Genomic DNA, 17,777 nt, shown 5'->3' on the forward strand with positions numbered 1-17,777 from the left:
CAGATGAGTATTTGATACACTGTCCTTTCCTACAGTTGTCACAATCCTCATTGATGCAATTACCTCTGTGCACAAACCCTGTGGTGTTGGAGAGCCCATTTAACCCCACCGGAGATCCTCCTGTTTGAACCCTAGGATCTGCTCAGCATGAGGTACATCTGCAGATAGACGAGGCTTCTCTATGGAAATACACAACTGAACTCTTAAAACAGCAGGAAAGAGTCACCTGTTAGGCAAAGCCAACAGAAAAATACCACCTCCATAATCTAATGCATAATTTATGGTTTCCTTGGTATCAACACAAACTTTGCAACAAGGGCTCTACCTCATGAGTCAGTGCACTTGTGTGTGGGGCCACAGGCTGCATACTTGCTCTTCCAGTGAAAGGCTTGCTGTCCAAGTGATGCACTTCATTTCTTGGATCAGTGCTTCTAAGCAGATCTAACAGTCCATAATAATTTTACTTAAATTTACTGTAGCCCCGTGGAAGTATTACTGATGCTATTCTATTACATAGCACAAAGCAGCAGTTTCAAGGGGACTGTTTAGTAACATATTCTTGATATTAAAGCAAGCGATGCCAAGAACTCAAATTCAGCAGGTAACATGCTTTTCTTTGTTTATCAGTGAGCACCGAATAATCTCATCTTTCATTTGTTTTGAACCACAAGTTTCATATGCGCACACAGAAAAAGCTCTAAAACAAACCCCCGAGGTTTAAAGTACATACATACATGCTCAACTAACAGAGAAGTGCTTTCGGCTGTGTTTTTACCAAGGGGCTTAATGAATGACAACCCTGCTCCTTGCTGGGACAAGCTTTGTCAGAAACAACCAGCAGGTCCTCTTCCCCTTTTCCAGGCAAAAGGATTTGAAAAGGCAAAGCAAGTAAACAACCACTTTCAGCAACATGAAGGACCTCCTTCTGGTGCTTATACACACAAAGCGACTGTCTTACCTGAGCTTGGACAACTACCACTATCTTCACTCCATACTCACTTACGTATGGTTACACACCACATGATTATGGCAGTCTTTTGGAACTTAGGCAAGTATACCAGCAAAAACTCCACAACCTTACATGAATATTAATTACCATTAGCATGGTTTCTTTACTGACATGCAATGGACCTTGGAAAAGGATGGACATAGTGCTGGACTACTGGCTCCAGGTGGCCTGGCTTGAACAAAAGCTGGGCCAGATGACTCCTAGAAGTCCCTTCGTACTTCAACCATTCTGTCGAGTCTTTTTTTCCCTTCTATTTATTTATGTGTAAACCCCCCCAAACCCTGAAGTACTTACTCTGTTAGAAATTATATTAATGATATTCTCTGAATTCAAAGTAAAAAAAAAATTAAATTGTGCTTTGTTTATCTAAATAAAATCAAATGTTTGATATACCATACAGAGTCAAACTTGATGTTAGGTACAAGGAAATACTATCTGAAGACTCACTTAAGAGCACCACTGGCAAAGTCATACCTGTCCCCCAAAATTAAGTTTATTTCTACTAGCTCAAGGCTACTTTATTCAGCTATATGAGTTAATTCTTGCACTTTTTTCCTTATTACACACACATTTGTTCAAGTCTAGGCTCTTCTGCAAATAGAACTTTTCTCGATTACTGTCAGTGTTTTCATTCCATTGTGCAATCTTGTTTGTCTTTTCATGCTGTAATTTCCTTATTTCACAATGTTTTAACTACATTGCCTGCAACTGTTAATAACTAGTGATTTTGGGAGTCAACTAGGAAAGCTTTAAAAATATTTGTTTAGGCAATTCATTTTATTAATATTACAATAACTTCATTTGATTACTTTAAATTAGTGTTGGTGCATATCCACTTTGGCAAAATACTGTGAAGTTTAATCTTCTCTCCTAAATAACAAGGTTACCTGGCAGAAACACACGGGCTAAGGAATCCAAACTGGATTCAGGAAAACAAAGGCCATGTTTACATGGCAAAATTTACCACAATACCTTTCCTGGGGTTCAGGCCACTATCCTGAAATCAAAGTAATTTAATTCCTGAACAACATTAGGGATGGACACAGATCCATGGATCTGTTTTCTCCCATCCTCACTTTCCACTACTCCCACCCAGTAGCTGCTCCAGTAGGATGGCTTTCTAAGGGCTTGTGGATCTCCTGCTCTAGAATTAGGAGAAATGTTATAAGGTCTCAGAGACACAGCATGAACCTCAACTATGGTTAGCAATAACATGATAAACCTGTCATTAAAAACATCTATTCTAGTGTCTGTGTCAAATTCCAAATGATGCCCAGTCTCCTAACCAGTAATACTTCAACCACTACTCCATTTTATGTAATGATTTTTAATGTACAGACAGCTTTTAAAGTCTTCATCTTTCTTCACCCTATATTTGCTTAGATGGATCCATCTCCTCTGAGACAGAAGAAAGGTCTTCTGGTTTGTTTCCATTAGGAAGGTGGATTAAGACTGATGCAGAAGATGATGTCAAGTCTAACAAAGGTCCTTAATTAGGGCTGAGAGTGAAGAGGGTAAGAGATAGGGACCTTGAATATTCCAACCCCCATGTCATTTGAGCAAACTTCCACTAGACCAGGTAGCTCAAAGCTCCATCCAACTTGGCCTTGAACACTTATGGGGTGGGGCATACGCAACTTCTCTCAGCAAACTGTGCCAGTGCCTCATCAGCCTCATAGGGAAGAAATTCTTTCCTGTCTTTTCTAATCTAAATCTGCCCCTTGACAGTTTGCAGCCATTCCTCTGTTGTCCTATCACTCCACGCCCTTTTCAAAAGCCCCTCTCCAGCTCTCTTGCAGCAGGTTTAGGTACTGAAAGGTGCTCCAAGGTCTCCCTGGAGCCTTCTCTTCTCCAGGCTGAATAACTCTCTCAGTCTGACTCCATAGTAGAGGTGCTGTAGCACTGTGAGCATCTTTGTTGCCTGTTCTTGCTCCTGAACTTGCTCCAACAGGTCTACGTCCATCTTGTGCTGAGCAACCTAGAGCTGGATACAGTGCTCCACATAAGATCTCATGACAGCCGTGTAGAGGGACAGAATCAACCACCTCGACCTGCTGGTCACGCTTCTTTTGATGCAGTCTTTGATGATTGTCTTTCTGGACTGGAAGCACACATTGGTGGGTCATACTGAATTTCTTGTCAACCAATACCTGCAAATCATTCTCCTAAGAGCTGCTCCCAATTTATTATCTACCCAGCCTGTATTTGTGCTTGGGATCCCCTGAGCCATGTGTGGGACTGATATGGTTTGAAGCTGGCTCCCTGCCAAGTCTCCAAACCCTACCACAAGAGTTCCCCCCCCCCCTTCACCCTCAGGGAGAAGAGGGAGAAAAACAACCAAGAAAGCCCAAAACGAGAGAGAGACAGCTAAAGTGATATATATAAATATATTTACACCTATGTTACACTTATATACAATTAAAAGATATACAATTTCCCAAGAGAAAGGGAAGGGGGAAGGGAAAAGGAACAAAACCAAAATTATATATATATATATATATATATATATATATATATATATATATATATATATCCCGATTAGTGGCCCGAGATCTAGTAACTAAAAGAGTTAGCAAGGAAATATCTCACACTTTCCTTGGGACAACGGAGAGTTGCTCTGGACCGATCGCCGGCAACCTCTGTCTCCCAAGGTCGGCAAGGCCTTACCAGGCCTCGCTCCCCAGCACGACAGACCCGACAGCAGGGAACCTGCACCTCCAAGCCACCGGAAGGAAAGAGAGCGAAGGCCTCTCCTCCTTTCTTCTTATAGTCTGGCTTATGTAAAAATCGTAGGGAATACTGGGTAAATCTGGGCACTTCCTTGGTTACAAACTGGTCACCAAGGAAGGCCTAGCCCAAACCACCACAGGGACCTTGCACTTACTTGGTCTTTTTGAACTTTTCAGGGTCCATATCTTCTACAGGCCTACCTCTCAAGATCCCTCTGTATGACATCCCTTCCTTCCAGAGTGCCAAGTGCAACACACAGCTTTGCTGTTGTTGGCAAACTTGTTGAGGGTGCACTCAATCCCACTGTCCATATTGCCGACAAGATGTTGGAAAACATTAAACTGACACCAGCATGCAACCAATTCCTTGAGATGCGGAGGAAAGACCATTAAGACCCTCACAGGACCTCTTGCCACAAGAACAGATTCCTTTTTGTTACTAAGATATGAATAACTTATAGTAAACTTTTTAATTACTTAATAATGCTTTAATCAAAAGCTTTAACAACTCTATCTGGAAATACAAGTAATTTTTCCTGTTCAATGGCCATTTATATCTCTCCAGTGATTTTAAGGGACATGCAAGCAGTAGGCTGTGAGATAATCTGCAGTAGGTATTGCTCAAATTAGGACTGCCTGTAAATTCCAATATGCTGATTAGCTGAATATCAGACCTCTTTGGAAAAGCTGGCTCATGAGATGTGACCAAGAGGCAGTTATTCCTGAACTTACTTTTCAGCACTGAGATAAAAGATAGGGTTCCAAGCAGAGAAGTGAATCTTCCTACTGCACAGGGTTTATTTTTAAGGATCTCCTGTCATTGCTCTTACTGCTCTTGCTGTCATTTGTTGAAATACCAAGGGCAATGCTGCCAGGATTTGAGTGTGGGCTGTTCCAGTACTGCAATTCTCAGGAAAGGAGAGAATTAAAATCTCTCACATTAAACAATAACGCTCCTACGTCTAGCAGCATTTCATAAATTCGTTACAGATTACCTTAATACAGGTTTAGACTGTTACCTATATAAACACACTGTATGAATTATTCACTTGATCCTCTGTAAATGTCTTACAGTTGTTCATATAAGACACGAATACAAGAAATATAAGCAAAAACATGTGAGCAAACTGATAATTCAGCAGCAGTCACATCAAGTTATACTATTTTAAACTGGTTTTATATTACAATGAACCAGCTTGGAAATAGTTAGCTTACATTAAATCATTATGCAAAATTTCTCTTGAGAACTTCTAAAACATTAGTGATCTTAATCTAGCAGCACTGCTTATATGCACTAAAAACAAATAGCCAATTTTTACTGGCTGAAATCCTACACCATTTAAATTAATTATTCTAACACTTGGGTGTAGCTTGGGAGTTCTTTAAGTGGTGTAGAAACATTATGGCCAATGTGACCCATCCTCAATACAAGTCAAGACTTATTCACACTCTATTAAAGGACCAGTCTGCTTTTTAAGTACACCAAGAATTTCTTTTATAGAATGCATTTTATATTATTTACATAGGATGAATACAAAGAAAGAGAAGAGATGCTCAGATGGAGGATTTCCAGTGCAGGCCAGCGTACAGCAAAAACAGACTGGTTGCTATCCAAGCCCCTATTTACCTGACTAAAATAACCTCTATAGCATACAGTCTTTCACAACAGCAAAACAGATGTCAGAGGTTGAAAGTTAATCCGGTTTTAAAAAATTCTACTCCTGAGCAGTATTTTTCCTTCAAACTACAGTAATCTCCCCTAAAGGAGAAAAAAGTTGGTAAATTAATGTTGAATCTATGAAAATTTCAGTAATGTATCACTTCCCAAGGCACTACAACAGAGCAGTGTCAGATTGCATGCATCTGTACAGAGCTGATGATCTGCACGTAGATCCCAACCCATAGCAGAAATATGATTAAAATATCTGGTTGTTGTGAGCTCTCCAACAAAGTACCACTAAATTTTCCAAGCCTTAAAAATATCCTACAGTAAACTAAGTTTTATCTGCAAGGTTAGATCTCATTAACAACCCTGCAAATGCAGACAGATATGAAACTCTAACTTGTCAAATGAACAACTGCATCCCACAGAGCAAGGTCAAATATATTGTTCCAGCTTTTAAATTAATATTGTATAGACTGTGTCTTCCTTTGAACCTGATTTTATATTCTACAGAAATATGCTACCTATGGCTTTTAGAAAATCTGATAATCAAACATGAAAATTCAGTAACAGCTTTATGTATTTTAGATTACTTTCCTACAGAGACTGGAGACTTTCCTTTTACATTGACAACTGTGTCTACTTTCTGGAATTACTACACTTTAACTAAAGTGTCTCTGAATTATTTCATGTGCTTCTTATGATTTTTGATTCATTACTGAAAAAGCATAGCTGAGTATTTCCAAAACAATGGAAACTCACATCAACTTTCTTGGACGCTGTAAATAATTCGCTATGTAAACTAGACTTATAGCTGATCAGCATACAGGAAAGCCTCTTGTTTAGCTTAGCTGTAACTTTCATTAATATACTTCTTTAAAACCTTGTTGTCCACATAGAGTTAGATATTTTTACAAGGATAAATTTCCCAGTTTTTGGCATTGCTATTATTTTTCTTAGGCTCCACATATAATGTCACCAACTAGTTAAGACAAACGGACAGGAAGATTAAAAAAATTCAAGCAACAAATAGACAAGAGAAGTTAAATCCCACACAAAGCAAAAAAAAAACCAAAAAACCAAAAAAACAGTGAGCTGCATAAAATAGCAGCAGTCATATGCTTTCAACCATATCTTGGTGTAGAAGGGTTAAAATGTAGTCATAACCGAATGCGTTTTTAAATAAAAAAGTTGCTCCTGAGCACAAACACATAAACTGGCTTACCAAAAACAAATGGACATACCTGCAGAGACACGGGGGCAATCTGGCAGCATGGACTCCACTGAAGTGTCCAGGGGCTCGGAGCTGGACACCCAGTTACAGCAGTTCTGTAAGAGTAGGCAGCAATTTTGGGGTAAGCCAAAAACTCAGAGTAAAAATAAATACAGACGTTGTAAGTAAGGACAATGATCACAACAAAATACTCTAATTTACACAGCAGTCCAAGCAGGACTGGAAAGTACACTACACCAGTTTATTCACACTTACTATCAATGAACTACTATAGTTTCAAACCAAATAAGGAAAGAGTAAGACCATAATTCAGGAGATTTGTAATGCGCTTAAATAGCATGTCTCTAAGTGCTACTCTGAGTGCTAATAGACTTGAGGAGGTGCTTGGACCAACTAGTGCCTGAATCACCCACCACACACTTTAAGCTTTTCCTTTCTGCTGCTTTTAAATAGGTGTTGATATAAACACTGAGCCTGCTCGCTTGCCAGCATTAAGGAATCAGAAATTTTTCCGGGTGTTTTGATGGAGTACAACATGGAAAGAATGTTTGTATAATCAGGAAACAACATATTATAACTGAACAGAAGCCTTCAAGATAGCAGATTAATATTCAAATAATTGGAAATATAACTGAGATGAATTGTGCATGAACATTTAAAAAGGCAAATACCAGTCTTTGGGGACTTATATTCAGGAAGCATTTACATTTACCTTTCATTCCTGAACCTCTGAGTAGGATGAATTTGCCATGAATTTTGTAAATGTTTTCCTCCAAATGATATCTATTCAGAGTAGTCTATGAACTAAATTATTAAATAATATGCTTTTAATAAAATATGCTGAAACTACATCAAATCTACAGAACTGAAGATTTAATTTTAAAGCAACTGCATTTTTAATAAGATTAGCAGCTGAACAACAAGACCTACGTGGCTTCCCCTGTTTCAAATCTGAATTTTCCCTTTATGAAAACCCGATTAACTTCACTAAGAGAGAAAGGAAAAAACCTGCACAACTTTTTGGAAAGACCCAATAAATTTTCAGACAGATTTCTAAAAAATCATACCATCAATCATGATAGTAAAAATGGACAACTTCTATTCTGGTAAACAAGCATGTATTGTGTATTTCTAGATGCTTGCTGCCCTAGTTGTGCACCATGGAGTCCGTCCTCACTGTGGAAAGATCCTTGACTGGTAGATCAAGTGTCTTATTGTATTTCCTTAATTCATTCTGTCTGGAAGAAGATGTCAGCTGTGTTGCAGTGAGAAGAGAATTTCAAAGGCTTCAGTCCCCACCAATAAAGGGCAAGGAATGGCTTTTGAATAGATTTGTCAAGGCAACCCTACTGTTCTGGGACCAGGGAGAGCAGGAACAACATAAAGGAAGGGTTGCTGTATGAGATTAGAAAGTGAAGTTCACAAAGCATGGCAGATTTTTGTAAGAAACAGTAGATCAATGAAACTATTGAACTCAACAAAAAAAAACCAAAAAAACAACAAACACACTATTCAGTAATATAACTTTTTTAGTAAAAAAATGGTTAAAATGGAAGTATTTCACAGAGGTTTTCAGGTTTAGAGTAGGAAAGCATTATACATTTTTACAATTTGCATGTATAATTTTAATTAACAGCTGAATGTGAAATTGCAAATGTAAGATGGTAGATATTATAAAAGAAGTAGAATTTTTATAAAGTATTACAATCATTTGAAATAAGTAAAATTAATATTAACTACTGATAGAACACTACATCAGAGAGCTGGAGATAATACAGCAGATTAGCACACAATTAACCAGCTTTTATATACAATGTGACACTTCCCTGTAAGAAATAAGTATTCTCGAAAGCAGTGTCAAGATATGTAAATGGATGATTTGTTTTATCATTCATCACAGCTCCTAATAAATTCAAAAATCATGACTTCTATAGGTACTAAAAATAGGCCCGCAATGATACAGGAGAGATAGCTCCAATGAAGAATTACTTTTTTAACAATTCATTCTTTCAATGACAGCAATTAGCCCTACAGACAGGCAGCGATTAGGTGTATATTTTAATTATTATTCATTTTACCAGTAGCCTTAAACCTGATTAAAGTAAGAGATATCCAGGTGATACGCTAGTCTTAATACCACTCAGCCACATTTCACATATGTAAAATTCTTCTTTCTTATAGGAGATTTTTAATGCTAATGTAAGTTATGACACTCTATCCACTTTTTAGGCCATTAATCATTTAACGTATTCTTTAACATCTACTTTCTGCAAATGAAATTAAAGGTAATGCACTTGTCTTATTCAGACTAAATGCTTAAAGAAAAATGGAGATGTCAGATTCAAATTACAGGATTTAAAATTTCAGTTTTACTACATAACACATATTTTAAGGTTTTGATTTCCCATAAAGAAAATGGGGATTTCTCTGACAAAGCCTGTAGGGATTACCATTCTTTATATTTTTAACATTTAAGTCAGAACTGTCAGGCTGCATCCCAGGTGATTCTCTATTCCCATCAGTCATGGCCTATAAAACTTTAAGGTTAAGTCAGGAATAGGCACTCTATACACAAAGTTTCACTAAATCCATGAGAAAAAGTCAAGTCTAACAGAAAGTTCAGGATGCAACTAGTTTAAATTTGCTTTGTGGACCTATTATTTTAGTGTTCTGCCATGGGAATGTAGAAAAACACAGAGATGAGCCTGACCTGGTGAGGACAAGACTCATAAAGAGTAGTTTAGCTGCTCTTGCTTTAAAAAATATGATTTTTAAAATGTCAGTACCCCATACTTCAGTATGAAACCTTCAGAGCACTCTAGAAGTAATTACATATCATAAAACTGCTGAGAGAAAGGATACTTTGCCAGCCGTGCAAATCATCAAACTGAGTCACGAAGAGCTTAAAGGGGCTTTGCAGAGTGCACCCAGGACTTTGCTCCAGATATCAGGCACTGCAAAGACCTCCTTAGTATGTCTCTATATTGTCATGCAGCAGGAAGAAACACTGGACTTAGCTCTTATAATTTTGACTGCTCACTTTGAAATTCAGAAATGGCTTTATTCTTGGTTATTTTAGGGGCTGGTATGGATACATGATTTCCTCAGTCCTATAATGTGCTGTCTTTCACACCCAAAAAACCAGAAAAGGTCAACAGAAACAGACATGTTTAGTGAGCCATATACAGATGTATATACTCTAACTCTTCAAAAAAAATAGGCCTTACCTCTCGCATCCACTCTCGAATAGTTTTTCCAACTTCTTGATGCCACACATTATGAACAGAGTCTGTCAACGCCACAGCAGTTACCTTATTTTTTACTTCTGCCTCTCGTTGAATCATCTGTTAAAAAATAATGCATTAAAATTCATCCTTTCTATTGAATAGAGTCTGCTTAGTCAGAGATAATGATCTTAAATTAAAAAAAGAAAGAGCAATACAGAATCAGTACTTGACATCACTTGTTTTAAAGTTTATACAAATCCTAACAGCTCCAGAAACACCTAATATTTTTGATAAAAGAAATAATACTAACTTTTAACTGACTGAACTATTCAGTCCTATTATTTTCCATGTGGCTTGACAATTCTAGGATTAAAGGCATCATAGTGGAAAAAATGGAAGATTCCCTGAGGACACCTTTTACAAGCTTCTCCAAGTTCCTATTTCAGTGCTTCAGGGAAGCTGGTACCTGCGGTTCACTGTAAGCTACTCATGACTATCATCTACTAATTTTCAGTAGATTGCTGTAGTTTTTCTGATGTAGAATCTTACTTTGACTTGTTTTTTTTTTCTTCTCTTTTTCTATCCAATTTGGCTATCTTGCACTCACACCATGGTCCCAAAATTCTTGGTGGTCTCTCTTATACATATGCTTACCCAGCTAACTCCAAAGCCTCTCAGTATTTTCAGGATATTAAAGAGCCTCTGTTGTTGTAAATGACATTATGACTAAATAATATCAGTTCTAAAATCAATTAAATGATTGCTGCAAATAACACCAGCGAACTAGTGAGATGCTGTGGAATTCAGCACTGCTCTGCAAGATAAAAGGGACTGGAAAAGAATAGTTTGATATCAAAGAGAGACAAAAAGGTTTTAATCTCCTGACATGAGTGACCCTAATTTGTAACACTGGATCAAAGAAAGCATAATAAATTATACTTATAACACCACCATTTCGCAACAAGTGTCTTTATACTGCGTATGTATTAAAGTTAATTTTTTTTTTAAGCTTCTTTTTGTATAAATGCAACACATACAACATTTCTAAAACCAGGCATTCTTTGTTCACGCTCTAGTAACTGCTTATCAGCATATAGGCCGTACCTCCGAACCCTCTGTTCCATGTCCTTGCCATAAGAGTGGCTCCAAATTCTTACCAGAAAATAAGTTCTTTGAAAGAGACCGTATCTAAAAAGAAGACTTGTCAGCAATACACTCCCAACTTGCTTTAAACCCTGCTGTACATCAAATAAGTTTTTGAAACACACTGTACGTACTAATACTCCTGTTCCAGTGCTGTGTATTCCAGCACTCACTTGGCTACACTGGCTTGTACAAAACACTGATTTAAACAGCAAAGGTGCAAAAATTTCGCTGTTGGGTGAAGCCCACTGTTCTTGAAGCCCACACACCTACCAGTTACTTGGAACCATTACATGCAGGGGGAAGCTTAAAATCATCACCAGCTCATAGTATTTAGTATGACTTCTTCCATGAAGGGCTGGTGTTCGGAAGCACTTCTAATGACCATCAAAGGGAGGAAATATGCTCTGCTTTGGGAAAGCAGTTTTTTTCTCAAGCTATTGTGTCCTGCATTTCTGTTTCAAAAACTAGCACTCAGTTCATCTAAGAAAATCACCTTTTTCTTCAAATCCCAAGAAAAAACAAATGTACAGTTCCCTTTTTCCTTTCTAGACGTAGCTCAGGTTTGCTATTCTCAGTTTCCCTAAGCACATGGAAGAACTGCCAGCCACTGATCAGCATCTCTTCCTACTCTTTCTTCACATGGTACACGCGGTTTTTGCTTTTCAGATCATATATGATATATAGGAAATAATATGCAATACCCAACATGCTCCTGGTGCTTGCCATTGAGCTTTGTGGATGCCTGCAGAATGGTATTCTCTTCATAAAGATCAGCAAAGAGACTGAGGCTGACAATGCGATGTTTTTTGATAACTCAGCCACAGTGCTAAGGTCAGGATAAGGTCTCACGGATGCAGCAGCAAAGAGGGATCGAAGGGATTAACTGAGCTTTAGTTACAGATTTCCTTACATCCAGCCCAGAAGAAATAAGTTTTGGTAGGCATCCATGCCCTTATGAATCAACTTAGAAAGAAAGAGACAAAAACAATACCTGAAGTAGGGAAAGGATCAAGGCTAAAACCTTCACTTAAACAACTAGTCTAACGTGTCCATCTTTAAGTGACACAGAAATGTCACAACAGAGCATGTCAAACCCAGGACACTTTAGCTTCTATCAGAACAGCTCAAGCTCCCCGCTACAACAGGACATTCACTGATAATAATAATCAAGGAGAACAGATCCAGGTTAAGCTCAGGAAGCAGACCCTCTTATCAGGGATGATAATTTATCTAGCAAGAAGATACAAGAAGCCTATGTGCTTTTGGCCATAGATGCTTCAATACTCAGCAAATGCCATAGATTCAATGAATGGATACCTCACAGTTAAAACACGCTTATCTTTTCTAAAACCAGTTTTGAATTAATATAAATTTAAAAAATTAAGTCAGCAGAATAAATTTGTTAGAGTAAAATACATTCACACTGAAAAACAACATAGCAGCCAGCACATAACTACAGAGTTGTTCCAAATTCCAAGGGAAGGATGATATGGGATGCAAGATTTACAAGACTAATCTACTCCACGCAGCCTGTACAGTCTTTTGAGGTGGACATAATAAAACTGAAGATATTTAATAGACCACAGGCTACTAAAAATAACAAAAATTAGGTATTTTTATTCAGAATAAGGTGGGGTTTTTTCTGAAACAAAGGCCTACAGATATTGTCTGAACTTCATTTTATGCCTTATACTCTTTGTACACCAGTGAATTTCATAGATGGGAATTTTTCACAACCTAAGAATTATCTAATTAATTAATTATTTAATTATTTAGTTAGTTATTTTCAAATCTTAAATTATTCTTAGCTGAATAGATTTTGCAAGAAGACACTTCTCTTTGAATCCCTTCATTGGATGGTTTACAGCTTCACTCACTGTCATTACACTCCTTCTTCCAATAATTCCATTACTGCCAGAAGTAGGTAAGCAGGCACTTCTCTGTTACATAAACTGGTTCTCATGTATCACTCAACACACCATTCTGAGTCCTTTGGAATTTCCCAACCATTTTATCTCTTTAGGCATTTCCATTTTACCTTTGCTCTTGAGTTCCTTCTTTGCAGTGATATTTAAGTTTGATTTTGTAACTTACTAAACATATATCAACACTATGTATTTCATTCCCTTAGAAGGACAAGTTGTAGACAAGAAAGGACAAGAGTGCTTTCATTGAAACAAGAAAGCACTCAAGCATCCTTTTCAAAGTCTTCTCTATGCCGGTGGTTGAAAATTTGTTCCTTCACTTTGGAAGGGAAAATGCCAATTATCTAGTTGCAGAAGTATTCAGCTCTAACAGTTATATACACAAGAACTTGAAATTCCCTAAAAATGCACTCCTTAAACTATTACATAATAATTACTCAATTATTGGCCAATTTAATAAGCATTCTACTGCTAATCTGTCTGTAAAGTCAGAGAGCAATCCTCTGTAAGTTTATATTACACAGTTATCATAACTTTATAATGACAAAAGGATGATACTTTTATTATCTGTAGTGTATGTATATAAAACATAGCCTCATACATATAATACATACACAGTATATTTAGCATGTATATATAGCTGGCACAGATGATAAAATATACCTTTGGTATATATTTCATAGCATAACACCCTTGTCAAATGAAAGCATCAGTGCACTAAAAGCAGACTCAGAAGCCTGATCCTGCAAACACAAAAATCTCTGAATATCCCAGGTAGATTTAGGTATATGGCCTGTCAGAGTAAATCCTTGCAGCACTGATTCCATATCCTTTATATCTATTCTAACAGGTATTTAAAACAGCTAAAAATTCAAAACTCTGGTAAAGGTAAAAGGAAGTTAAAATATTATTTTATTTTTACAGGCTCAGACAATCAAATCAACAACCATTACTTCATATTTGGGGAATACTTACTCTTCTGAGTTGCTTATAATTCGGAATGAGGAAAAATGGATTGAAAAATGAACAAAAAATGCGCCCAAATGTTAATTCCCTTGAACTTTTGAAAAAACATTCAGCTTCTTACTCTGTCTTCCATTGCAATTTCAGTCATGGCATGTTGTTTACATGGTATGCACTGAGCTTTAGCAACCATGTTGACAGTAAGCATTTGCCTTGGAGCAATATAATTTTGATGCAAGTCCTCCACCATCTCTAGTTCCATCATAGTGGTTTGAGACTTTAAGATGTTTTGGCATCTGCAAACTGAATTCCTTTCACAGGAAACAACTGGAAGCCCCACTCCAAATATTCTCTGCAATTTCCAAAAGTGGAATGAGTTTGAGGTAGAAATTCTGGTGGATCAAAACAGCATCAGCTGGACATTGCAATATTGTAAAAGCAGTGGTAGATGGGAAGAGAGAAGAAATCACATGACAGGAATGGTGTGCAAGAGGGCAATTTTTACTTAGCACTTTCAAAAAGACTTGCAGATTCTTTCTTGGTAACTTCACATGCTCTCCTTGGAGATTGCTATGTGCCTGTGGTCTTCCAACATGCTCTTTAGCCCTCCTTTCACTCAGTCTCATACATATCAAGTAACTAGTCTGTCTGAGTGGCAGCACTTGAGCCTCTCCTCAGCTAGGAAAAATTCTTCACCAGGAAGTATGTAATCATGTATGTCTGTAGTTCAAGTTCGTTGGTCTGGGATTCCCAAGAACTTTCACTGCTTCCTGAACAGAATTCCTGAATTTCTGAAATAATGTCATGTTTTTAAAAGGGAATTAGATCCTCAAGCCCTCATAAATTATTATAATTAGGGATTAGAATTTCTGAGCAACTACACTTGAACAGCAGAAAGCCAAAATAATAAATAATACAAAGTTCCACTGGTTCTCATTTTCAATTAGCAATAACAATAAATTTTCCTAAATGAATTCACAGACGTGATAAAATCCATGCTTGCAGTAGACAAAGCCTCTGATAAATAGTAGTTTTTAAACAGTGAAAGAAGACATCTGCACAGATACAACCAAAGAACAACCACAGACAAGTACTTTCTGATATTTTGTTCAAAGATCTATTGGATGTTACCTCTACAACTCTGATACTTTTCTACATCATTAAACCACACTCCAACAGTAATAATAACACACGAACATATTAGAACAGATTGCTTTAGAGCATCTGGAGTCTAGGACTCATCAAAGTTCACACTGTAAAACAATTTCTGTTGCAGAACTTCTACTGAAAATTTCCATGCACACTTTACATTGGAGCTGTATGTTTTTAAAATTAATCATGACTAGAAAAATATTTAAATCTAAAATAACTCAAGATTAAAAAAAGTGTAGGTGTCATAAAAAACCCCTGACAACTGAAAAAACCCTGTACACAAAATTCTGCTGGTAATATTTGTGAACAGTGTAAACAACATGCATGGCTCTCTCATACAAAAGCCTCAGGGATCAGCTTCCTTAAATAATTATCTATTAATTATTATTATTTGTTAATTAAATAATAATGCAATTCCTCCGCTTCCCTTGACCTTAGTGTGTCACGACAGGGAACTTACTAGAGAAAAGCCTTTGAGGACCTGTAATAATGTGGAGAACACCAAGCTCCCAAACATGGGTGATTTAAGTGTGTGAGAGGGCTACAGGTAGGAATTTTGGCTCACCTCACAAACCTCTGCACAATTTGTCTAGCAAAAACAAAGCATAACAGTTCAACAGAAAGCCCATAACATAGCCTAAACTGGTATGGTACCACAGCAGTAGAAATCCTTGAATGAGTCTGCTACATCTTGCCCACAACAGAGCAAACCAAACCAATCTGGTGGCAGAGGCACCCTGCACCATCTGGAACACAAAATATTAGCACTCCACAGATAATTTCCTTGCAGACCAAAATTAGACAAGAGAGTTTGGTGAAGCTCTTCCCATCAAAAGCTCAACTAAACAAAAGCTAATCCCATTTTTGCTGCATCTCAAGATATTTCAGCAGTGAAGGTTGTTGACACATTAGCCTTTGCACTGCTGGAGAACTGCCTTGATGGTCAGAAAAGGAAGTTTGGAGCAGATGAGTCTACCTGGAGTCAGCCAGTTGGGGCTACCTCCTGACAGCAGGAGTCTGCTGTCCCAGAATTGGAGATCTGAACTGGGGAAATCTCACTGACGGAAAATCAAGTTTTGAAGGGTCAACAGCTTCTACGAATCTCATCCAGGAAAAGAACATGAAGCCTAATCAGTGTGTTAATGTTCCTATGTTGCTGATAGGAGCAGGCAGCTGTTGGTTTGCCCCTAATATATGGAATAAACACCAGTCTGGTCTTAGGAATGTGGAGCTCTACAAGGGTCTGCTTAAGCTGCCAAGAAGCATCCAAAATTAGCATGTGCGATATTTGGCACAGCTAATGCTGAGGAGGATGTGATGCTCAAGGTGGGTTTTTTAAAGGTAGCTTGGGTATGTCATCATCATCATCATGGCTAGGCTTCGTGAACGAAGATTTGAGAAGGACTCTACCCACGCTTGCTGCAAACACACTGATGGCTAAAACAGCCAATGTGAGATAGACAAGTCCAGTTGCAAAAGGCACAATGGAAAGTCTCCTTAGGCGGTATTGGCAAGACACGGTTCTTTCTGCGTTGTCTTTTCTCCTCAAGAATGATTCTGCGTGTGTTCTCAAAAGAAGCAGCAGCGTTATAGATAGTGTGTCTCCATGTCTCCTGATTGGAGGCCAGAGTAGACCAGTGATGATGATCAATATGGCCAAAGCTGAGATATTGTTTCAGGGAGTCCTTGTATCTCCTCTTGTGGCAGCCGGTGGCAAGTTTGCCATAGAGCACGATCTTAGGGAGGCGGTGGTCCTTCATCCTGGAGACGTGTCCTGCCCAGCGCAGCTGTGTTCTCATCAACATGGCCTCAATACTTGTGACTGCTGCTTGTTCTAGAATAGATATATTAGTCACAAAATCTGACCAGTGGATGTTTAGGATTGTATGGAGACAGCGTTGATGGAAGCGTTCTAAGAGTCACAAGTGGTGGTGGTAGATGACCCATGATTCAGACCCATATAAAAGAGTAGACAGCACAATGGCTCTGTAAACACTGATCTTTGTACTTTTCTTCAAGTGTTTATTTCGCCAAACTCTTTTATGGAGTTTTCCAAAAGTTCTATATGCCCTTGCTAACCTCTTGTCTATCTCTCTGTCAATCTTACCATCTGAAGAGATGTTGCTTCCCAGGTAATTAAACTGCTGGACTGATTTGAGCTCTGATTCACCAATGGTGATATGGGGATGATGGAAGACTTCCCAAGGTGCAGGTTAGTAGAAAACTTCTGTCTTCTTCAAGCTGACTTCCAGCCCAAAAAGCTCAGCAGTGTCAGCAAAGCAGGATGTTAAATGCTGCAGAGCTGCTTCTGTGTGTGCAACGAGGGTGACATCGTCAACAAAAAGCAGCTTCCAGACAAGATGATTTAAAGTCTTACTGTGGGCCTTCAGTCGCCTTAGGTTGAATAGGCTTCCATTGGTACGATATCAGATGTAGATACTGTTTTCTTCATCGAGGTCTGCTGTGGCCCTTTAGAGCATCATGCAGAAAAAGATTGTGAATAGAATTGGTGCAAGAACACAACCTTGTTTCACACCATTAGTTATTAGAAAGGGCTCAGAAAGTGCATTGCCGTATCTGACTTGGCCGTGCTGATCCTCATGAAGCAAAATGATCATTTTGAGAAACTTGGGGGGACATCCTAAATGTTCCAAAATCTGCCATAGACCTTTTCTCTCACAGTGTCAAAAGCTTTGGTAAAATCAACAAAAGCCACATAGAGACCTTTG

At 38.1% G+C, this 17,777-nt stretch overlaps 1 protein-coding gene across 1 annotated transcript in view; it reads right to left on the reverse strand.

The window, feature by feature from the left end:
* ARB2A (ARB2 cotranscriptional regulator A) overlaps nt 1–17,777 on the reverse strand; it is a 261,570-nt gene that overhangs the window by 66,079 nt on the left and 177,714 nt on the right. The window contains exons 9-10 of the mRNA XM_064643232.1: nt 9,863–9,979; nt 6,646–6,730 (exon numbers count right to left, since the gene is read on the reverse strand). Coding sequence (XP_064499302.1) covers nt 6,646–6,730; nt 9,863–9,979 — 202 coding nt within the window. The remainder of the gene's footprint in view (nt 1–6,645; nt 6,731–9,862; nt 9,980–17,777) is intronic.

The sequence above is a fragment of the Pseudopipra pipra genome, chromosome Z (assembly GCF_036250125.1).
Source record: "Pseudopipra pipra isolate bDixPip1 chromosome Z, bDixPip1.hap1, whole genome shotgun sequence".
NCBI lineage: Eukaryota > Metazoa > Chordata > Aves > Passeriformes > Pipridae > Pseudopipra > Pseudopipra pipra.